The sequence below is a fragment of the Delphinapterus leucas genome, chromosome 19, assembly GCF_059928025.1.
Source record: "Delphinapterus leucas isolate spDelLeu-1000000601 "Yukka" chromosome 19, BTC_Dleu_Yukka2, whole genome shotgun sequence".
In the NCBI taxonomy this organism is placed as follows: Eukaryota; Metazoa; Chordata; class Mammalia; order Artiodactyla; family Monodontidae; genus Delphinapterus; species Delphinapterus leucas.
In genome coordinates, this window is record NC_143147.1 from 63,679,007 (window position 1) to 63,701,793 (window position 22,787).

At 48.0% G+C, this 22,787-nt stretch overlaps 2 protein-coding genes across 4 annotated transcripts; one reads left to right on the top strand and one right to left on the bottom strand.

Annotated features, from left to right (window-relative positions):
* Nucleotides 1-1,144: 1,144 nt before the first annotated feature.
* On the bottom strand, nucleotides 1,145-16,585 carry KCTD2 (potassium channel tetramerization domain containing 2). Of its 2 annotated transcripts, none has more exons than XM_022589664.3 (6): nucleotides 16,110-16,570; nucleotides 14,386-14,494; nucleotides 11,748-11,839; nucleotides 7,284-7,379; nucleotides 5,058-5,183; nucleotides 1,145-3,911 (listed from the first exon to the last, which is right to left on the bottom strand). In XM_022589664.3, exons 1-6 carry the CDS (start codon nucleotides 16,446-16,448, stop codon nucleotides 3,882-3,884), a joined length of 792 nt encoding a protein of 263 aa, XP_022445372.1. In that variant the 5' UTR covers nucleotides 16,449-16,570; the 3' UTR covers nucleotides 1,145-3,881. The 2 variants fall into 2 exon arrangements, 1 of the variants encoding a protein (XP_022445372.1); XR_016388795.1 differs by lacking the exon at nucleotides 1,145-3,911 and adding an exon at nucleotides 5,535-6,815 and having other exon boundaries at nucleotides 5,054-5,183; nucleotides 16,110-16,585.
* Nucleotides 15,538-21,521, top strand: ATP5PD (ATP synthase peripheral stalk subunit d). Of its 2 annotated transcripts, none has more exons than XM_089900119.1 (6): nucleotides 15,538-15,755; nucleotides 18,344-18,474; nucleotides 18,758-18,854; nucleotides 20,805-20,876; nucleotides 21,115-21,177; nucleotides 21,321-21,521. In XM_089900119.1, exons 2-6 carry the CDS (start codon nucleotides 18,353-18,355, stop codon nucleotides 21,450-21,452), a joined length of 486 nt encoding a protein of 161 aa, XP_089756245.1. In that variant the 5' UTR covers nucleotides 15,538-15,755; nucleotides 18,344-18,352; the 3' UTR covers nucleotides 21,453-21,521. The 2 variants fall into 2 exon arrangements, with proteins under 2 accessions (XP_089756245.1, XP_022445374.2); XM_022589666.3 differs by lacking the exon at nucleotides 15,538-15,755 and adding an exon at nucleotides 16,668-16,774.
* Nucleotides 21,522-22,787: the final 1,266 nt, after the last annotated feature.

Consider the following 22,787-nt stretch of genomic DNA (forward strand, 5'->3'; position numbering starts at 1 on the left):
CGTGCCTCGCGGCGCAGCCGAAAAATTTAAAAAAAAAAAAGGAAAGAAAAGTAGTTGCGTCTTGTTACATGAAAGCACAAAGCTGTTCTTATGAAGTTCAAATATGCATAGAAGCGTGCTTATGGGTGCGGAGCAGCCACAAAGGTGGCAGAGCTGCTGTTAACTCTCAACCCCAACCCACCCAGACTGCCCTGTGCTGCTGGGGCCGGGAAGCTGCTGAAGGCATCCTGAGAGGGAGACGGCAAGGCTGGAGGGGAAAAAGGAGACGTGGCCCTTCCTGTTAGAGAAACCACAGCAACGCAGCTTTGCCCTGGCGGCAACAGCTGGTCCCAGCAGTGCGGTTCATTTGCGGTTTTCCACGCTCCCAGCACCAGCCTCACTGAGCCCTGAGATGGCAGCATCCCTCTACAGGGCCCCTCCTCCAAGCCTCGACCGTTTAATGCCAACCTCTTCCCTTTGCTCCCCAGTCCCGGGAGCGATAACTGTGTCCTGCGACCACTACAGCTGTGACACCCGAGTCCCCTGGGCCCTCTCCTTTCTCCACCACCTGTCGACGACGGCTGTGGTCTCCTGTCGGAGCTGTTACAGCCACACACCTTGCTCAGTACCTTTCTGTGTACACACCACCTCCCCAACTGTAAGCGCCCCATAGGAGGGACGACCTAACGCCTTTTGAGGATCCCACACCCCGCCTGACACCTTAGGGATCAATACTTGATGTGCTGGTGACTCGATTCTCACCTCACGTTTCTTACCCCTCCTCTTCCTTGCAGAGAAAATGGGCACCCCGTCCCTTATTCTCTTCCAGGAAGACTTTTTTCCCTTAAAAACCACCTCATGCCCGCCCCCTGTCTCTTTCCGGCTCTCTGGTGGGAAGCCCATCTGTCCCCACCTTCTGTTTCTGGGCGCTCTCTGGGTCCTTTCAGATGCAGTCAAATGAAAGCCAGCAGGAAGAAGGCCCAACACCCCCTCAGGCAGTTTTAGCAGCAGGAGAAATCAGGGCTTTGTAAGAAGCCCTGCTAGAAAAAGGTGCAGTGAAATTCATCCCGAGGACAGCATGACAATCACCAACAGTGAGTGACGGCAGGAACCCGGGAGCTCGCAGTATCGGAAAACATACACCAAAGGTTTCAAGATTCAGAAGTCTGTTTCATGTCTTTATTGACCAGAAAGAAAAAAAAGGGTCACAGCATTTCAGACTTTATTCAAACACACAAATGGTAACAAAGGGCACCCACAAGTGACAGGCATGGTCCCTAAGGCCTGGCTCAAAGGCCATGCTGGAGGGTGTGGGTGACTTCTCAGCCCTACTCCCTCAGCATCTCTGTCCCTTCCTCCTCTGCACCTCACGGACACCCCTGAGATCAGTTAAAATTGTGCAGAAACTAAGTTACTCTAGAGGAGGTTGGGCCCTGCCTCACTGCCAAGAAAGAGCAGGTTCTGAGGAGAAGATGGAAGCGGGCTTCGGGGTCGTCACTCAGGAGACGCCAGGCTGCTCCCTGGGTCTGGCCTGCATCACCCACGGCCTCGGACCTGGGCAGGGAAGGAAGCAGGGACACACTCCCCACGTGGCAGCCCTGGGCAGCTGGAGAGCGTGGGTCACTGGTCATGTGATACCCCCCAGCCCATGGCCAGACCTCTGCCTGAAGTTACTCCCCCGAAGGGAGAAGGCTTTCAAGAAAAAAACACCAAGTAGGTTCATAAAAAGCTTGGGTAAAACACTTTTCCAGAAACCTTAAGAAACGAATCACTCTCAGATTCCTGGAGCATTGGAACAACTGAAATTGTCATGGGGTTGCCGGGAGGAGGGAAGCTTGGTGAAAGGCAGCCCTCTAGTTCCTCAGATCACTTAGCAAGGGGCTCGGCAGTCTTTTCGCAGGCTCCACGGTGGACCTCTGAGAAGCACGATGAAAGAAACAATGCATCCTGAGGGGCTGGCCCACGCCTCCTTGCTCCTCCTTGCTGGCTTGGGACCAGAGGCTGATGATCAGGTGAGCCCCAGAAAGCAAAGCTGATTGGCCACGAGGCCCCAGATGCAGCTGCTTTCCCTCCTTTCAGTCCGACGGTTCTTATTCAGATCGGCCAAAGAGCACCTCGCCCATCGTTCTGTGCTACTCAGGGCAGCTTTTCCTTGACTCACTCAAAATCTTTTTTTTCCCTGAAAGATGACAGGATGGACATCTGTCACCTTTCTGAAGGGGTGACTGTTTTTATTGTAGGTAGAAGTTCCTCTAACATTTTACAACTGTAAAAATCCTGGGCTCAGGCCAGGCTTCCGAGGTGCCGACGTGCACGTTCACGTTGGTGCGCAGACATGGCATGTCAGCAGACGCCCTGGATACACATTTCTACCCTACTCTACACAGACACATGAGGGCAACGTGCGAATCCTGGAGAAGGGTTAGGCCACCCGGGCAAGGGCAGGTCACAGGCTCGGAAGACATTTGGCTTAGTCGATAGTCATTTCCAAAACACCATGACCCCAGACCCACGCAGTAAGCAGCTGAGCTGTGGAGCAGAGAGAACCTCAGCTTTGAAGGCGCCTAGTAGCCATGGGCTTGAGGGGGCTTTTATGGATGGAGCATTCCCCACGGGCACCTCCCCCTCCTCCAGACCATCTGCCACCCTAAGAAAGTCACCCGGGGCAAAGTCAGGATTCTCTGGCCCCTTTGCGTTCCATGACTGCTCATCGAGACTCAAAAGCTTAGAAAGTCCAGTTACCAGCTCCGAGGGCACAGCCCAAAGGAGGGCTTTCCTCCTCTGGGTCCAACAGCGTTTGATCCTCGACGCCTTGGCACTCCACAGAAAGAAGTGGTGGTGAGGGCTAGGTCAGAGATGGGGGAGTCCTCAGGCTGCCCAGCAAACCCACACACACTATGGGGGATGGTGGGGGGTGGGGCTCACTGATGCCGCCCAGGTCAGAAACCAAGAGACACAAATATCGCACTTTTGATCAAGGCATTTCCAAGAGACGATCACAAAAATGATACCACTTTTGGATACAATATAACACATTTGGCAACTTTCAAAGAAAAGAGCCGGCCCCACCCCAAGCCATCGAGGGTCCAAAGTCCCTTTACCCTCAGCCCCAGTTTAAAAAGTCAGGGAAGGAAGATGGGCCAATGGAGGGCAAGAAAAGGCTGCAGGAGCAGTTGCAGCAACTACCTAAAGCGCCTGTCTGTGTCTCATTCGGCGCAGGTGCCGCCTGCTCAAACCTCTTCTTGGGGAGAAAGCAAGCTATCTGGGGGGGTCCAGGCTGCTATCCCCAGTCTCCAACCACCACCAAGGACACCCTATCCTCCCCCTCCTCCAAGAGGCTTTGTTCATAGGAATGTGGGGTACTCTGGCAACTCTATCCAAACGTCAGTTCAACAACCTGAAGCTAGAACCCTTTGCATCTGCTGCATTATTTGGGGGTGCATGGGCCGGGAAAGATGGTGTTACAAAGCAGTGCTAATGTCCGACGTGGCCCACTCAGGTGGAAACATGGCACGGCGCAGGGAAAAACCTCTTCCTTTGCTCCAGCTTCCTTGAAGCACAGCATATGTGCAAAGACCCAGGCCTTCCTCTTCCCCTCCCCCTAGCCCTAGATCAGCTCCAGCTGAGAACCCAGCCCAGCTGCTCTTGTAAAGATATGTTGTAACATTGGCTAAGAAAACAGAAGCAGGTACTGAAAAGGTATTCTGCAGCCGGAAGCGGCCTCTGTCTTCCGGTTCCTGTGGGTGGGGCTGGGGGTCCTTTGGTTTTGACCAGAACACTTCTCCACCGGGGGGCCAGGCTCAGCTTTGCTTTGCAGTAGCTCGGTTACTGTACAGGAGCAAGATTTAACTTCACAGAGGTGCTCTGCTGGGTTGCTCTCTCGTCGGTTAGGACTCCGGACTTTACATCCGAGATCCTCTCTCCTGAAGAATCTGGAAGGGGAAGGTGGGGAAGAGGGCTGAGGCTTGGAGGCTGGATGCAGACTGCTTTTGGGCGGTGGTTGCTTACCGGACCGCCAAGGGAAGAGAAACAGCCCCAGAGCCACTTTCCACTGGACCCCGCGGAGCAGCACGACAATCGCTGTTACCCCAGGAAGCCAGGCAACCGCCCCTGAAGCACTGCAGTTGTAAAAGACTTTTGCTGAACACGGCCAGGCCTAAGTTTACGTGCTGTTGGACCACTTCCCCTGTGAGAAAGGACACGGTCCGGGCTCACCACATACTGATGATTTAGAAGCATGTATGTGTGTCTGTGTACGAGGGGGCACAGTGGAGGAAAAAAGATAACAGTGTGCAACCATTTTCCAGTAACTTCAGGGCGTCAGGGGGCGGGGGGGATCACAAAGGTAACCAAACACCTTTTCTCTTGAGATGGCAGAGAAAGAGAGAGGGAGAGAACAGTTTCAAAATATAAAGGTAAAATACTTTCCAATTTTGAGTTTCAGAATTCTCACCTTCTAGTAATTAATGGCCATAAGCTTTTTCATTGATTTGACAGAGGCTGGGAAAAGACTACCCTATTTTAGTTCACGTGTCCTAACTAAAAGCCTCTGTCACTGCTCCAAAAGTCCTGATTTAATTTACAACAGTCAGGGGCTCCCCTGGTGGCGCAGTGGATAAGAATCCGCCTGCCAATGCAGGGGACACAGGTTCGTTCCCTGGTCTGGGAAGATCCCACATGGCATGGAGCAACTAAGCCTGTGCGCTACAACTACTAAGCCTGCGCTCTAGAGCCCGCGAGCCACAACTACTGAAGCCCATGTGCCACAACTACTGAAGCCCGTGCACCTAGAGCCCGTGCTCCGCAACAAGAGAAGCCACGACAGTGAGAAGCCCGCACACTGCAACGAACAGTAGCCCCCGCTCGCCACGACTAGAGAAAGCCTGCGTGCAGCAACAAAGACCCAACACAGCCAGGAAAGAAAAAAAAATTACAACAGTCAAAAGGCCAAAATGAAGGGGAAATGCAAAGCTGGCTTGAGAAGGAAAGGGAAGAACCTGTGAGCAACAGTTCAGGCAAGGCCTGCGCAGGGGCTGGGAGCAAAGGGTCAGAGACGAAAGTCGGGTGAAGGAACTTACCTTTGCCTTCTCGCTCGGCTCAATGACAATGCCATTGGTAGAATTATTTAATTCTCTGGAGACAACACAGAGGAATTCTGCCTGATCCTCATTTCCATAGTTATAGGAAGATCCAATGCTGATTAGCTGATAAAACAAGAATATGGTGAACATACAAATAGTGATCTTAAAATATTTAAGTGGCACACAAATCAAACCCTCCTCCTCACTGAACTTTTGTTGTTTTGCTCCTCAAAGGATGAAGAATTCTCTGGGTCTATCAAGGCCCCAGGGGATAACTGGATCCCAGCTGTGCACCAGGCTTCCCCAAAGAAAAGTGTGAGTTCTGCCACTGTCCCCTCACCCAAGCACTTGAAACAGTGCCAAAGGCAGCAGCCAGGATTGATACGGTCACATTATTCCTTCTAGCAAACATTGAGGGGAAATAGAATGCTTCTGTGAATGAAAACGGACACTCGCTTCAGCCAAAACACCTACACAGAGCTGGCTCATCTTTAAGCAGAAGTCCTAGACAGGAGACCGGTGCTCGGGAGGCTCTGGAAAGCACCACGCGAGAGTCACTGAAGAGCTGCTCTAAGCCAAATGCTGCTGGAACTTCTAACCTTTCTGGTGAATTGAACTCAGGCTCTAGTCTAAAGAGGAAATACAGATGCAGAGAGGGAGGAGCTGAGCCCGAGGGTGTGGTCATCCTGGCAAGTCCGCAAGGCCTCAAGTCGGGAGACCATGGCTGACTTGCTGTATGACCGGGCTGCGGACACCTCAGCCTTCCTGGGCCTTAACTTCCTCCTCCGTGTAATGGAGTCAAAGGGAGCAGACTTGGTCCTCCCACAGCACATCAATAAGATGAGAAAAACAGGATAAATTATTCATTAGTTTCACAAAGAATAGTTTTAAAAAGTTGTTATAGGGACTTCCCTGGTGGCACAGTGCTTAAGGATCCACCTTCCAAGGCAGGGGACACAGGTTCAATCCCTGGTCCGGGAAGATCCCACGTGCCGCGGAGCAACTAAGCCCGTGTGCCACAACTACTGAGCCCGAGCTCTAGAGCCTGCGAGCCACAACGAAGAGTAGCCCCCGCTCGCCGAAACTAAAGAAAACCCAAGTGCAGCAATGAAGATCCAATGCAGCCAAAAATAAATAAATAATTTTTTATTTTAAAAAAAAGTTGTTATAATATCCTTTGTCTTTGAAACTTTATACCAGGGAAAAAATACTTCTGGAGTGGAAGTATGGTGACATTTTGAAGAACACCTGAACAAGAACTAGGCTGCCACATACAGGTAGCACTGATTCTGCAGTGGAGCTAAGTGTGAGGAATCATCCAATATTGGTTCTGAAGACAGAGACACCTGTGTGTTTGATCTATAACATAATACTGTTAACACATAGAGTAACTGTCATTTAAGAAGGTAAGCTTATGGTGACAGTTCAGCTGACCTCTTAAACTCTACCTAAAAACAGGCATGATTCATTGAATTTATAACAGTCATTCTATTCGTGCTCAGTCTCCCTGTGTTTTGAAGACAACAGATGAACAATTCTGCCATCTAATGGAAGAAAGCAGTAAAATCCCGGCTCTCAGACACTTTGTTTTGATCCCTCGGTCAGGTCACTAGCACAAAGCTAAAGAAGAGAAACCCAGAGTGAATGGAAAGGACCTCGCCATCCTCCTTGATGTCTGATCCCTTCACATCACAGCTGTTCACCACGCCGTGCATGGTGGATGGCGCACATACTCGGAATGATGAAGATCTGACCCTGGGATAAGCAAAGGGAGGGTTGTTGCTAAACCCTAGTCTTCTTTAGCTACTTATTCTAGAATGTGTCAACAAAGCACTTTTTTTTTTTAACATCTTTATTGGAGTATAATTGCTTTACAATGGTGTGTTAGTTTCTGCTTTATAAACACAGCACTTTTGAAAGGAATCCGTCTGAGGGAAAAAAGCCCAGAGAGGCACTTTCAAGCCTAAACAAACTGGCTGGCTCTCTCTGGGCAGAACCACGCAGAAACTCTGGATATGAAGCTGGGAGACATAAGCCTACCCTCAGCTCTCCCCAACTCATCACGTCCTACCGCGCAAAGAATCCACGTGGAGTGGCTCTTTCTCTGTTTTGGAACAGGATCACATCCGGCCCCCACCCGACTCCCAGGGTGATTAACTGGCTACAGACGGCGACTGGCTCCGAGGCTGAGATACAGGGCTGCTCCCACGAAAGAAACATTACCTGTTCGAATTTCCAACCGTCAGACATAGTGGACACCATCTGCGTGAGCTCCTCTTCTTGGCACTGCAGGACTCTGTACACGTGCTTCACGGGGCCCTGTGACAACCACACACAGACTTTGAGGACCGGTTTCAAGGGCACAGCAGTTTGCAGCTGCCTCGGTGAGACTCTCCAAAAAATAAAGACTGGAAAGGAGTTTGCTTGGAACTTTTTTCTTGGCGGCCACCCACTATCCCCTTTGCAAGCAGCACTGTAGTTTTTCAATAAAAACTTACCCAAAAAGAAAATAAGGGGTCCAAGAACATGAATAAAATAAAATAAAATAAAATAATCCTGAACTCTGGAGGGATGAATCATGTGAGTGACCATATGCTGATAAACTGAAGACTTCATCTATTTCCCAAAGTAGAAAATAAGAGTAAAACTGCTCTGGACAAGAAAGCCACATTTTCTTCTTCAGTCACTATAGCTGACATACACGCTGAAAATGCAGACCATATCTTGGTTTATTCAGAATGATACCTTATATATGGGAATAATACATTAAATAGGGACCCCATAATGTACACATGTTCAAGCTATTCTACCCTCTGCTGAAGCTACCTGGAAGTGTTTCAGTGTTACACGGTAACATTCCTGCTATAGGTACGCGTATAATAAAAAAATATTTGGTCTTTGTTCCTGGTTCCTTGCACAGACCTCCTAAAACCTTTGGAAACTCCTGAGGGACAGAAGTGTCTTTTGGGGACTTCCCTCGTGGTCCAGTGGGTAAGACTCCTCGCTCCCAATGTAGGGGGCCCAGGTTCGATCTCTGGTCGGGGAACTAGATCCCACATGCATGCCACAACTAAGAGTCCGCATGCCGCAACTAAAAGATCCCTCATTCTGCAACCAAAACTAACAAACAAATAAATAAATAAATGGGGGGGGAGTGTCTTTTGTATGTTAATGAGCTGGTCACCAGAAAGACTGAGGGAGTTAGAGGATTAGAACTTTCAGCCCCATCCTGTGACCCTGGGAGAAGGGGGAGGGACTAGAGATTGAGTTCAATTACCAAAGGCCAATGATATAATCAACCTTCCCTACCAAATGGAACGTCCTGAAAAAAGCGATGGGGTTCAGGGAGCTTCCAGGTTGGCAAACACATCCGTGTGTTGCGCAGCTGGGGGGTGGCGCGTGCTGACTACACGGGGACAGAGGCTCCTGTGCTCAGGACCCTTTAGGACTTCACCCCATGAATCTCTTCATCCAGCTGTTCATTTGTATCCTTCATAATAAACTATAGTAAGTAGAGCATTTCCTGAATTCCACGAGTTAGTCTAGTAAATTACTGAACGTGAAGGGGGCATTGTGGGAGCCCCCGCATTTGTCGCCAAGCCAGACAGAGTGCAGGCGGCTGGGGGCCCAGACTTCTGACTGGCATCTGAGACACGTGGAGTCTGACGCTGACTCTGGGTGGTCAGGGTTAGGACAGGATTGAACTGTTGGTCACCCAGGTGGTGTCAAAGATTCAGAGAAAGGCCATTTGCTGGCCAGACTCAACTCTCTAGAACATAAGTTAGAACCGAAAGCCAAAAGGCAGAGCAACTCAAATGGATGCCCCACGGCCGTAGCACTAAGGCCCCTGCACTTCACTGACACTTGTGATCTGGCCCATGGGGGACGAGACACCAGTCACGAGAGAGCCAGGGTGGCTGCAGGGAGGCAAGCTCGCCAGATGGAAGCTCCAGTTCCCAGAAGGACAATTACAGGCGCACAGGAGGACTCGGTATTTAGCAATCTGGGACCATTCAGTGTTGGGTGCAAAGCTGCACACTCACTGCCCATCCCAGAGGGCATAAGGCACAAACAGCAACCCAGGTTCACAACAGTGACTCCTGGTCATGGAGAGAGGGGTCAGTTATGTTCGATCAGATTTTAAGGAAATATGGACTGTTTCCTTAAGAATGATGAAAACTTAACACTTTTTCAAAAGGACAAGCTGGCTTCAGCTACCTAGAAAATTCGTTTTAGAACAACTTGGGGAATACCGGAAAAATAAAAGCAGCTACTGACCACCAAGTGCTACAAGCCCCAGGTGTGACACCCTTCTCGTCTAGTCTTCACCGCAGTCCTGGAAGGCAGGTGTTGGCTTCCTTCTACACATGGGACACTGGTGTTCGGAGCACAGTATCTTGCCCAAGCTGTACAGCGATTAAGTGGATTGGAGGTAGAGCTGGGACTTGAGCCCAGATCGGCCTGACAACATTATAATCTTTCTTGTATATTTTGTCCTTCTAAATGAGGTACAGCTACCATTAAACAAGGTGCTAAGGTAAAAAAAAATTTCTTCCATGTAAAATACAGGACAAATCTTCTGACAATTCCAATTACTCTAGCCACGCATTTCGGAAACAACCAGATGTTTTATATTGTAAGATGGAGAGCATCCGAAAGACCTGAGAGTGGCCACAGCTGTCCAAGTCCCAGGTATTTAAGATATCTCTGCTGCCTCTTTTTTATTCTCTGCCAAAGTAAACGACTGGTGCTCTCAAATGCACCAAGATTAATCACCTAGCAAAAAATACTATCACAGACAGCAGAGTAATAGAATGGTGGCAGCCAGTAAAAGAGATGTGAGGTCACTGAGAAAGGGCAGAGTAGGTCCCCCACATCTTGGGCTTCGCCCTATCGTCCGCCATGTGCGTCTCCTTTCAACGCAGACAAGTTAAAGGAGATAACGAAAGGAGATAACGTGTTTGAAGGGACAGCCACGGAAATCTACACTCAGCCTTAGAGCCACTTGGGACAAATGCAAAAGGGGACGTCATTGAACAACATCAAATCCATTGCCCAGAGTTCCACTAAATAAAGAGGACAGATGGAAAGATCAATTAACATCAAAAGGGTCCTGACATTCCTAGAATAAAAAAGCTTCCAACTGGGTATAAATCCACAAGCCTCAGAATCTAGAGAACTAATTAACTGCTGTCATCAAATAGAAATCTAACGATGCTCTCAAGGAATTTGCTAATGGCAAAGAACTGAGAGTGTTCAGGGGCCATGATTCGAATGGTTTCAAATGACATACTCTATGGTACCATCAATATTTATATTAAGCAATCAAAGGGGTTTTTTGGAATGTGGAAAACTGAGGATGAGGCAATATTCTCAGAACGTCTGATCTATTAAGTGTCTATAATAGTGAAAGATGCCACGTAAATATACTATGAGATGGCAGAAAGATTGGTGACACTAGATCCTATTTCATATGGTAATCTGCAAACCAAATACAAGTTCATCTTTGAACATTAAAAAGCCGCCTTTCAGCCGTTGGGCAGGTGTAAGAGAACTAAATGAATAAGCCTTTCCACCTTTGCAAAGTGCTAGAGATAAAATGTATAAAAGAGTTCATTTTTTAGCATACGTGTCCGTTATTCATCCAGATAATTCCATTTAGAGCCAGAAAAATTTTGATATATGAAGTCTTACACAGAAAGAGCAAGGAACTATTTTTTACTTTTGAAAAGGAACATACTGCCTTATCTCAAGGAAGATTCTATATTGCAACAGATTAGATCTCAAGAAAGCGACCACCACCGGTATCTGACGGGATAAGAGGAAGTCATGCTGGAGTCCAACTCTGCCCCGTTACTGCAGCTAAACTCTTAAAATAGAGCCTAAATACATGAAAGGGAGTGTCTGTGTTTCTTGCTAGACTTTAAGCTTCTTGAAGGCGTGGACCTTCTCCTATCAGTTGGGGTCCCCAGGGCCTAACAGAAGCTATTGTGGCCACTTACTTAAGACACATGATGGGTGATGCGACATGAAATGAGGTAAGAGTGCCTCACTGCCTTCCGTTCTGTTCTCCAACTATGTGGCAAATTCTGTTTGATTTTTGTTACCATATCTGCTAGGTTAACATAAAAATCCAGACTTCATAATAAAAAGAGAAGCTTGACATTATTTTCTTAGAAGCATGATTCACAAACCACTTGCAAAGTCTATGCCATGACTGGTTTCAAGAGGCTGTCAGGAGCTCGATGTGACATGGCCACAGGCTGAAGGCTGGTCCTAATTAACAGAAGCCAACAGGCGGAAGCAAGACCTTGTTTGGCCTCCACGTGGACATGAAGGGAGACAGATACTCCGCCGGAAAAAACAGGCTTTGAACCTCAAGTGCAGTGGCTCTTCCCACTGCCAAATGGAGAGCAGCCACAACCTCCCGCTCTTCTAAGGGGACACGGGGCTGTTTCGTCTCCTTTGTGATTTCTTCTCCTCTGTTTCCTTGTTCTGAACAAGTCTGACAGAGTACACGCTGTCTGTCTGGCAGACGGACGGTGCTCCGCACAGAGACCTCCGGCTCTACGGGGAAAGGCAGGGCTCTGGCCAAGCAGCACATCATCCATTTCAAATCACACCCAGACACATGGACAAAGAGAGCCACTTGGGATATCTTCCCCTTAAGAGTTCAAAACCCATTACCTGTGAAGTTCTGTTCTCGTTGTCCCGTATCCTTTCCTTAACAAGTCGCACGAGAGACGCAATGTTATAAAACTCCGCTTCCTCCAGCACACCTAGAAGGACCAAAACTATAGTTAGATGTGTGTCAATTCCCCAGAAAACGGCAGGAAGAGGCTGGAGTTCATGAGCTTGCTAAGAACTCTATCTTTCAAATGCAAGTCTAGTCTAACTCCTTCAGCCTGGGAAATGTTTCTCTGCTGTTTGGTGTGCACCCGTGACCTTTTCCCCAACGGCAGTGAGTCAACAGTACTCTGTTTACTCCGTTTCACCCTTGCAGTTTCCCACCTGGCACCTTCCCCTGCTCTCCCTGCACCTGCTCGTGAGCTGCAGGACACCTTTACCATATGTCACTTAGTTCCTGGAACTAGCCCCACTGGACAACTCTTGAGCTTGCAATTTCTGCCCAGTTTGTCCTAAAAATGACCAAAGGTCTGTGTGTGTGTGTGTGTGTGTGTGTATAAATTTATGTGGACCAAATTTAACAAGATGCTTATTATTTGAACAATATAAAAGACAGTCATTGAAAGCATCCCATGCATAGGACTTCCCTGGCGGTCCAGTGGTTAGGACTCGCAGCTTTCACTGCCACGGCCCTGGGTTCAGTCCAAAAAAAAAGAATCCCATGCTATACAAAATCAAAGGCCTGGGCTTCCCTGGTGGCGCAGTGGTTGAGAATCTGCCTGCCGATGCAGGGTACACGGGTTCGAAACCCGGTCTGGGAGGATCCCACATGCCGCGGAGCAACTAGGCCCGTGAGCCACAACTACTGAGCCTGCGCGTCTGGAGCCTGTGCTCCGCAACAAGAGAGGCCGCGATAGTGAGAGGCCCGCGCACCGCGATGAAGAGTGGCCCCCGCTCGCCACAACTAGAGAAAGCCCTCGCACAGAAACGAAGACCCAACAGAGCCATAAATAAATAAATAAAACAAAAACAAACAAAATATCAAAGGCCTGAGACAGGATAACTAAATGGGATGTGTGATACTGCACCAGGAAAAAAATTTGCTATGAATACCATTAATGGAAAAACTGATAAAATTAGAATATAAGCTATAGTTAAGGTGTTCATCAAGTTTCCTGAATTTGATAACTGTATTGTGGTTATGTGAGAGAATGTCCTGTTCTTGAGAAGTACACACTGCAGCATTAAGGGGTGAAGTCTGTAACCTAGTCTCAAATAGTTCTGAAATAAAAACTAGAAGAGGGAGAGGAAAAAGAGCGGGGAGGAGGAAACAGAATGTATCGTACTGCAAATATGACCAAAAAATGTTAAAAATTGGTGAATCTGGGTAAACGGAGTTCTCTTCTCTAAATCTGAAATTATTTCAAAATGAATTTTTTTAAGGCATTAGAAAAGATGCTTCAGATTCCTCTTTTCAAGAAACAAGAGTACCCATGAGTTGGTAATTGCTGAAGCTGGATGGTGGGTGGAATTTACTGCACTATTCCCATTATTTTGTATGCATTTGAAATGTTAAGGAAAAAAAAAAGGGAGGGGGCATTTAAAAAAAAAAAAGGGAGAGTGATTCCTCTTTTGACTGGTTTTAACAGCAGTGTTCTGCAGCCACTTCATTAATTAGCACGGCCATTACAGCTTTCTCACGCAGAGCTAAAGCTCCCAGGTCAGGGTGCCCTGGCTCTAGGGACAGGCCCCAGTCTTCAACGGAATGCCTCAGTGAGACCAAGATAGCCTTTTATTTCTTATTTATTTATTTATTTTAACATCTTTATTGGAGTATAATTGCTTTACAATGGTGTGTTAGTTTCTGCTTTATAACAGTGAATCAGCTATACATATACATATATCCCCATATCTCCTCCCTCTTGCGTCTCCCTCCCACCCTCCCTATCCCACCCCCAAGACAGCCTTTTAGAAAGATGTCTAGACCCACTTACAGTCCAAATGCTCTACAAACCAAAAAGATGAGTCAAATAACGATGCACCTGACAACGGGCTGGAGAATGAATTAGGTCAGATGCAAAAATTTACAAGGAAGCATGAGACCAGTCTTAAAAGAAATGAGGCCAAGCCTTTATTATTATTTTTTTTACAGCTGCAAGTTCAAACTAAAATTGAAAGTACGAATAGCTAAATGTCAGAGATTTGTTGCTTCAGGCTGTGGACATTCACGGCTAGTAATAAGTAAATGTAAAAAGGGGTCCTGACAATTCTGCACGTTCAGAAAAAACTCCAAAGCTATCTCCAAAGCTGAGCTACGTAGCTTCCTTCTCCCGAAGGAGGCTGAAGCGAACCGAAAGGGGCTCCTTCAAGACCCTCTCAGATGAGGCTAGGTAATTGGAGGCTCCCTATTTATTTTCGTAAAGCTTTCCTACACTATCTACTGCACATGAGTTTGATGAAAACCTCAAAATTCAAATCTCAGGACTTCCCTGGCGGCCCAGTGGTTAAGACTTCTCGCTCCCAATTCAGGGGGCACGGGTTCAATCCCTGGTTGGGGAATTAAGATCCCACAGGCCGCACGGCGCGGCCAGAAAAAAATAAAATAAAATCTGTGGGAAAAAAAAATTTCAAATCTGTGAAACAGCTTTAAAGATTTGACCTGAACTTTGAAAACGCCCAATACAAACATCGTTCTTACCTTCTTCTGCCAACTCCTTCGTAATGATGAGCTTCCCATGGCGGAGGTAGTTCAGGATAGGACCAAAGTAGGTAGGGTCCCTGTCAATCAGATAGGCCCCTGTCTCGTCCTGCCAACCAAACATAAGGGTATCATTGTGGAGCTTTCAGGCTAAGTCAGGGCAGGGTTTCCACCTCTCTGTCACAATGCACAAGTGAGAGGGCAAGTTTTGCTAGATATTTATCACAAACTATTGGCAAGAAGCCTAGCTTTGTGTATCTTGTACTTCAAGATCATTTCAGGGAGGGCGTTACAGGTGTACAGTCATATTCATCATCTAGGCATTAACTTGAACTTCTAAAATGTTTACTCTGACGCAATTACCAACACTCTTCCTTTGGGATACTTGCTATAAAGAAACCGAGGAAGAAAACGCCATAGTTGCATGATCTAAATTTTTGCTTGAGATGGACATTCTGACTTCTCTATTGTGCCTGAATCACATTCCTAATTCGAAGAAAACCTCTGTTCGGTTGGCAATGCTCCAGAACTCAGGGCCAACAACCGTGGGAGTCTGCACTGGCAGCTGTAACTCACACACTCCAGATCTGTGCCCACAGGAAGCTTGGCACAGCCAGGACTTGGCTCTGAGCAGTTTTAATCCTACTCATCTTTACAGTAAAGGGAACAAGAAGAAACTGGCTTCTACTGCAACAAGGACAATTTGGGGTAGATCAAATAATTCCTTTAGAATAAGCAAGGTTTTGGAAACTCTTTAAAGTTAGGGCAGGACAGGTTTCCTTCCATCTGAGATTTATTACAGGAGAGGCAGGAGATGAATAAATGAAATCAACCAATGTTTACCCAACCCTAGCTCTGTTGCAAGGTAACAGCTAAGTGCTCTATGGGATACAAGGCGCTGTAAGCAATGATCAATGCTTTTAAGTCGGAAACTAAAAGATGAACGTGTAAAGTTAAAAAAACAACTCAGACAACAGCTCAAACTGAAAACGGGTTAGGCGCCTTGTCACCTCTCAACTCTCTGGTTAGCAGCCATGCAACTTGCCCAACAGCACTCTCTGGGTTTCATTTTCCCTGGTCTTAACGGGTCAGCTTAGGTTTGCACTGGCAAATGACAACCTCTTTCCAAGGAACGTATCTGATCTCAAATATCGACCTAAAACAATGACAGTTACCAGACAGGAGCTCAGGGACCAGGACCACAGGAAAGAAGTGTGATATCATGAGAAGCACTTCCTGCAGCTGTCGAAGCCATCATCAGACCCAGGCTTTCACCCAACTTGGCAGAGGGGTCCGAGAGGAAGTCTGAGAAAGCTACAAAGATGCCTTAGCTCACCCTGACCCAGTTCTGGATGCATCTGGCACAGGCGGTGAGGGGCTGACGAGGAGCCAGGGGAAAACTCATGCAGACCTGAGGGGCTGGGATGAGAGGTGCAGAGAGGAATACGGAGAAGGGGTGTGGAGTGGGTTCTCGTGGGTGAAGGTGGGCACAGTATGGGGAAGGAGCCGCTGAGAACGAAGGGTGGCGTCAGAGAGAAAGCCCGCGTGCGCCTGAGGATGGGGGAGAATAGCCCCGGGGGTTAGCCTGGCGGGGAAAGAGAAGGAGGAAGGGGTCCCGGCCCGAGGTGCCCGCCAGTGAGAAGCGTGTTGCAGGAATCGGGGGACAAGCCTAGGAGGAACGAGGGGGTCTGAAGGCCGGGGGCGCGCCCGAGGGCGGGGCACACCTTGTCTGAGTCCAGCTCCGGGTCCTCCTGGCAGCAGAGGCGGCAGAGAAAAGACTTGGGCTCCCGGCCTAGGGTCTGCCTGGTGGTCACGAAGTAGGTGCCGCCCACGTTCAGCCGGACCCAGCGGGCGGCTCCACCGCCCCCTGCCCGCTCGGGCGGTCCGGGACCCGGCTCCAGCGGCTGCGCGGCGGCGGTGGGCTGGCGGCCGTGCCCGCGGGGCGTGGGGCCAGCGGGGCGAGGGCTGGGGGGCCCGCGACCCGGGCCGCCACCGTCGCCCAGCCCACTCCCGCCACCCCCTCCCAGCCCCGCCATCGCCGGGTCCAGTTGCAGCTCCGCCATCTTGGGCCGCCACCGCCGCCGCCGCTGCCCGCGCGCCGCCGGGCCGGCCCATCTCTTGGCAGGGAGAGCCGGGCCGGCCCATCGGCGGGGGAGGGGCCGGCGGAGAGGGACGGGAGCGCCCCCAACCAGCTCCCGGGGACCCTGGCAGTAGAGGCTAGGCGCCCGCCTTCGGGGACGGGACTTCCGGAACCAGCCCCCATCACCATTGGCTGACCTGAGAAATAGGGCCCTCCCCCTTGGCTTTGGGGCTGGCTGAGGGGAGGCTTTCCGGTGACCCACTTCCGTTCCTTGGTGTTGTGGACTGTGGGTCGCTGGGGTCGGTGAAGGTGAGTGAGGTTTGGGGCGTTAGGTCCGACCCCAGGGGGTTCCTCTGCTCTGCCGCCTGCAAACCTCGGCCCGACCTTTGTCGCGCCCCTACCGAGGACGCCGGGCCCTGCGGTTGCCCTGCTGGCAGTGTCCCGGCTGTAGCTGCTGCTCCGCGCTCCCTTCCTTTCCCCTCCCCCGAGCGCGAGGTCGCAGGGGCCAGTCCGTGACCCCGCCGCGTCTGACTTAGGCACTTCCACTAACCTTGTCTCGTCCAGCCCGACCCCAGCCTGGCCGACTTCAGTAGTCCGGTTTGGAGGCTGCGGAAACGTTGCCGGGAGATCGTTTTAGCTTGCTGAGTGACACCCAGCAGGCTGGAGGGCTGTGCCCTTTCCCCCTGAAGGTTTCAGCATTCGAGCGTGTGGAGCTTTCAGAGCTTCTCAAGTGCAGGGTTCATTTACCGATTCAGCAAATATTCACTGAGCACCTCCTGTGCAAGATCTGTTCTAGGCGCTGGGGATTCAGCAGTAAATAAAAGACAGCAATCCATTTATGAAGCCTATCTTCTGTGCTTGGAAAAGTCTCTGTAAGGGCACTTATTTCTCTGGTGTATTTAAAGGTCACCTGCCCCTCACCTCCACTCCAGGAAACATAAGCTATCCTGAGAGTGAAAGGAAGCGGCAGGTGTTCGACACGTGTCTTGAGATCCTGGGGAAGATTTCTTCCATCTTCCTTGTGATCCAGCCCATAACTTGTAAAGACCTTTGACATTTCAGTCTTTTTCCTAATGTTTGACATTGATCTTATTTAGTTTAAGTTGACTATTTTCCCATATTCTATCCTGGTTTAAAAAAAAATGGCTGTAATCACTTTCCATCTTCTCTCACATTCACACATGTATTGAATACCTTTTTTAAGCGTATTGCCAGTATACTCAGGATTTGTGCTAACACTGCAGGGGATCGTCAGACATGAATAGGAAGGTGCAGGTGTATTACTAATCTGACAGGGAGCGGGTAGAGAGCCCCTTAAGTTTGTATAAGATTGTGGAGCAAATTGATGTGCACAATTACATCTGATATTTTTAACAGTCTTCTTAGGTAAGCAGGGCTATTATCCCCATTTTTCAGGTGAGGAAATTTTGGTCGAGAGTCTGCCGTATTTAACTAAGCCTTGTTGAAATGGGGGTATGTGTCAGGTTCTATGCACTGGAGAATCAGTGAATAAAACGCAAACTGAGTGGAAATGCATTTAAATTATTTTATGTAATGCATGACTATTGCATTTCCAGTATTTCCAAAGGTACATGGAGTACAAACACTAGAGAACTGGGCTTTGATAGGTTAGGAATTGGGGAATAGAGGGAGGACCATCTAGTGGGGAGAATATATTTATATGCCAGGTTGCACACCTTGAATTTGAAAAGGTAAATTTTCCTCTTTCTGATTTAGTAATCCTCATTCCTTTAGTTGACAGATACACCCACTCATATGATGCTGATCTATTTCTGAAATACCTGAATATTTCTAAGATGCCCTTCAGACGATTCTCTCCAAGAGTCCTGTTTTGATCTGACCAGTTTTATTTTCTAGGATCTCTAGATGGCTGGACGGAAACTTGCTCTAAAAGCCATTGACTGGGTAGCTTTTGGGGAGATCATACCCCCCAACCAGAAGGCTGTTGCTAACTCCCTGAAATCCTGGAATGAGATCCTCACCTCCAGGTCAGTACCTTGCTGGGAGGGAGCCTCTTAACCTGTCACTTAATGTGGAAACAAAATGTGCTTTGGAATTGCACATGAATTTTTGATGTTCTTCCGGCAGAAAGTATAAAGAAATCCATGCATTTTCCAAATACAAGTAATTTTTTTGCATTCCTTTGATCTCCCTCCAAGGGAAGAGTGTGATGATAGCCCCAGGCCATAGGAATAAGGAACAGGGAAATTGCTGTGTGAATTTTTTGTTGCTCATGGAACAATCTTAACTTTTGCTTTTCTACGTGATCAGGTTGGCCGCTCTGCCTGAGAAGCCACCTGCCATCGACTGGGCTTACTACAAGGCCAGTGTGGCAAAGGCTGGCTTGGTGGATGACTTTGAGAAGAAGGTGAGACTTCAGGCAACTAAAGTTCTGGTCTCGTAACACGTCCTGCTTGGGGAGCAGGACGGTGGACAATTACACATGCAGGATGACAGGGAGGAAAGAGGGGTGAAGTTAACACCCAGAATCCAAAGGAGGCTCAGGAGAGATGGGTGTGGCCAGAGGTCTTGTGATGATAGATTTAAATGGTAAATAGATGCAGAGACTTCAGGGTCTCTTCATTCAGCAGGTTTCTTATCCAAGGAAACAGTATGGCAGAGCCTTAACCTGGGAGCCAGAGGGCTCTTGAGCTGGATGTTTCTGCCCAGCTCTGAGTTCCTTCTTCGCTCCCCACCTGTCTCCTTTTAGAACAAACGTAACATTATTTTTCTATCCTTTTACTGTTTTCCTCTTTTCTCTGCTGTCTTTTTTAATGTCCCTTGTAGCTGTGATCTCTTGCTCACCTATCCTCTTCTGATGTTAAATTTCAGCATCTGTAGTTTGTTGATTCAGCAGTTGCTTATTGAGGGCCCACTCTGTGCCAGGTGCAGTGCTAAGTGCTGGGGCCGCAACACTAAGCTGTCTTCTAAGGAGACCATCTCCTCCACCTCCATTATGCAAACATGACTTAACGCCAGTCCACTACGGTTTCTTTTAAAAGAGAAATCAGGGGACTTCCCTGGCGGTCCAGTGGTTCGGACTTTGTACTTCCACTGCAGGGGGAACAGGTTCAATCCCTGGTCAGGGAGGTAAGATCCTGCATGCCGTGTGGTGCAGCCAAAAACAATAATAATAATAAATACATTTTTTAAAAAGATGAAAAAGAGATTTTATATATTTATCATTAGAGAGCGTTGTTACACTGTAGTAATTAATGCTGAACCATAGTGTAGCGAAACCCAAAGTAATACATTAGAAAAAAAACAATAATTTTCTAAACCTGTGATCTGGGTAATACGGAGTTGCTGCTCAACATCTAATAAAGCTCTTACTTTCTATTGTGAATTATAGAACACTATGTTCTTTTGGCTGTGTTGGGTCTCTGCTGCTGCGTGCGGGCTTCCTCTAGTCGCGGCGAGTGGGGGCTACTCTTCATTGCGGTGCGCAGGCTTCTCATTGCGGTGGCTTCTCTTGTTGCGGAGCAAGGGCTCTAGGCATGCAGGCTTTAGTAGTTGTGGCATGCAGGCTCAGTAGTTGTGGCTCATGGGCTCTAGAGCGCAGGCTCAGTAGTTGTGGCGCATGGGCTTAGTTGCCCCATGGCATATGGGATCTTTCCGGACCAGGAATTGAATCCGTGTCCCCTGCATTGGCAGGCGGATTCTTAACCACTGCGCCACCAGGGAAATCCTAGAACACTACTTTCTATAAAGCCATATGTTTTTAGGGAAACTTAGGAGTGACATAGAGCTGATAAATGTGTAAAGTAAATTTTTCTGGATTTTTGTATATAATCATCTCTAGAACTCTGGACACTGAGGATTCATTATGCTGTGGTCAACTTCAAATACTTTCCAATTCCAAATATCTCAATGAATGAGCCTTGTCTTTTACAAATATATGCCAAGCTGGGCAACATCAATGGATTTTCTAAAAATAATGTGAACGTCTTCTGTTCAATGTTATTTGAGTGCAATAAAATGCAGAATTCTTAAAAAAAAAAACAAATCAGAATTTCTTTAGAACTGCAGGGTTCTTTGAGGTCATCAAGTCCAACTCTCTTTATCAGGTGGAGAAACTGAAGCTCACTGTAATAAAGAATTGTCCAAGGTCTCCAGTTAGTTAGTGATGGGGCAGAGAAGAACCTTGAGCTTCCATTGGTAGTCTAGTAATCTTTCCACTACGATGCCCTAGATGCATGCTGGTTTCCTCCCTGAACAGAGAATGTGTTTTTATACGCTCTATTACGATTAGCAGCTTTGAGCCCTTTTGGGGGGCTCTTGGTTATATTAACGACAACTCACTGTCACTGTTTTGTAGTTTAATGCCCTGAAGGTTCCTATGCCAGAGGATAAATATACTGCCCAGGTGGATGCTGAAGAAGAAAAAGATGTAAGTATTGGAGGCTCTTATTTATTCTAAAATTCTCTTAATTACTGACAGTTCTGTTTCTTCCTAGTAAGGTTAAGGTGGAGTGACTTTAAAGGATCAATAAAAAGGAATGAACTATTAATAAACGCAATAACATGGATGAACCTCAAAATAATTATGTGAGTGAAAGAAACCAGCAAAGGAGTACATACTGTATGATTACGTTTCTGTAAACAGAATTTCTCCCTTCTCTTAAAAGGTGAAAATTTGTGCTGAGTTTTTGTCTCTCTCTAAGACCAGGATTGAGGAATACGAGAAAGAGGTAAGGATGAGCCTAGGCCTTTGCTTATATTTCCTCTCTTTCACGGCCACACATCTTTCACCTAGTGGGGGTAACCTGCCTTGGATTCTTTTTTGCATCTCTGCAGCCCTATTTATCTTAACACAGTTCCCCTCTTTTTCTAGCTGGAGAAGATGAAGAACATCATTCCATTTGATCAGATGACCATTGAGGACTTGAATGAAGTCTTCCCAGACACCAAATTAGATAAGAAGAAGTATCCCTACTGGCCTCACCAGCCAATTGAGCAATTATAAACTTGAGTCTGGGAGAAAGCTCTGGCCCTTGAATTATAAACTCTGGACATTAAAAATAATTATATAGTGCTGTGTGTGTCTGCTCCTTTGCAGTTGAGATAGTTAAACTCTGGAGTTACCTCACTGGGAGCGGAGTTTTTGTTAAAATGGAAAGGTATGCCTATAGGTGTGTGCCATTGCCTAATGGTGAGGGCCTGTAGGAGCCAGTTGCTGAGCCCCCAGGGCTGCTGAAATCTTAACAAATAACAGTAGGGTCGATGACAGTGTTTTTCACTGGAATATGGTAAAGAGGAATCATTATCTACTGATTGCCTTGAACTTTCTCTTTGCTTTCAAACCATTGATTCCTAGGGAGTGCTTCCTTCTACGTGTCCATCAGTAAGTCACATGCAGATGTAACAGCAGGGCGAGTAGCAGCAGGGATCTACTTTTCTGTGCTTCAGCTCTTCAGTTTAAATGTGGTATGAAAAGAAATTTTGTCACAAAGTTAAAACCTGTTATAGCTTTGTATATGAACATAGGAAATTATTTTAATTCCATCGTTTCATTAAAAAAGATCCTAGTATTGATAGTAGTTAGCAGGACTCCTGAGCAATGCCAGGAAATGTAGGTGGTTTAAAGTAAGATGAGGTGGTGGGGGCTTCCCTGGTGGCGCAGTGGTTGGGAGTCCGCCTGCCGATGCAGGGGACACGGGTGCGTGCCCCGGTCCGGGAAGATCCCACATGCAGCGGAGCAGCTGGGCCCGTGAGCCATGGCCGCTGAGCCTGCGTGTCCGGAGGCTGTGCTCCGCAATGGGAGAGGCCACAACAGTGAGAGGCCCACGTACCGCTAAAAAAAAAAAAAAAAAGATGAGGTGGTGGGAAAAGTTCTATTGCCCTTGGAAGTCAGAGGACCTGGTATGCCTATTGCTTATGCCTGTCCTTGGCCATTTAGTTGCTGGTTCTAGACTAATCGTTTACCATCTCGGGACATTCCTTTTCTCATTTACAAACATCACGATTGTAATGAGAATTAAATGAGGTAACCTGGGAAGTTTCTTGGTAAGAAAGTGATCTAAGCAAAGGCATCTGGCTTGACATGGCTTGATATGGCTTAAATCCTGTAGGAAAAACCTACCGAGGGGCTTCCTTGCTGGCGCGGTGGTTAGGAATCCGCCTGCCAATGCAGGGGACACGGGTTTGAGCCCTGGTCCGGGAAGATCCCACATGCCGCGGAGCAACAAAGCCCGTGAGCTACAACTACTGAGTCTGCGCTCTAGGGCCCGCGAGCCATAACTACTGAGCCCGCACGCCTAGAGCCCGTGCTCCGCGACAAGGGAAGCCACCGCCTGCGCAC

Excerpts from the sequence above, each read along its gene's own strand:
- KCTD2 (XM_022589664.3), bottom strand. The coding sequence starts at position 16,448 with ATGGCGGAGCTGCAACTGGACCCGGCGATGGCGGGGCTGGGAGGGGGT. Across the intron at positions 14,495-16,109 it reads CGGAGCTGGACTCAGACAAG|GACGAGACAGGGGCCTATCT; the intron begins GTGTGCCCCGCC and ends TTTGGTTGGCAG. Across the intron at positions 5,184-7,283 it reads ACGGTTGGAAATTCGAACAG|CTAATCAGCATTGGATCTTC; the intron begins GTAATGTTTCTT and ends TTGTTTTATCAG.
- ATP5PD (XM_089900119.1), top strand. The coding sequence starts at position 18,353 with ATGGCTGGACGGAAACTTGCTCTAAAAGCCATTGACTGGGTAGCTTTT. Across the intron at positions 20,877-21,114 it reads ATGCTGAAGAAGAAAAAGAT|GTGAAAATTTGTGCTGAGTT; the intron begins GTAAGTATTGGA and ends TTCTCTTAAAAG. Across the intron at positions 21,178-21,320 it reads TTGAGGAATACGAGAAAGAG|CTGGAGAAGATGAAGAACAT; the intron begins GTAAGGATGAGC and ends CTCTTTTTCTAG.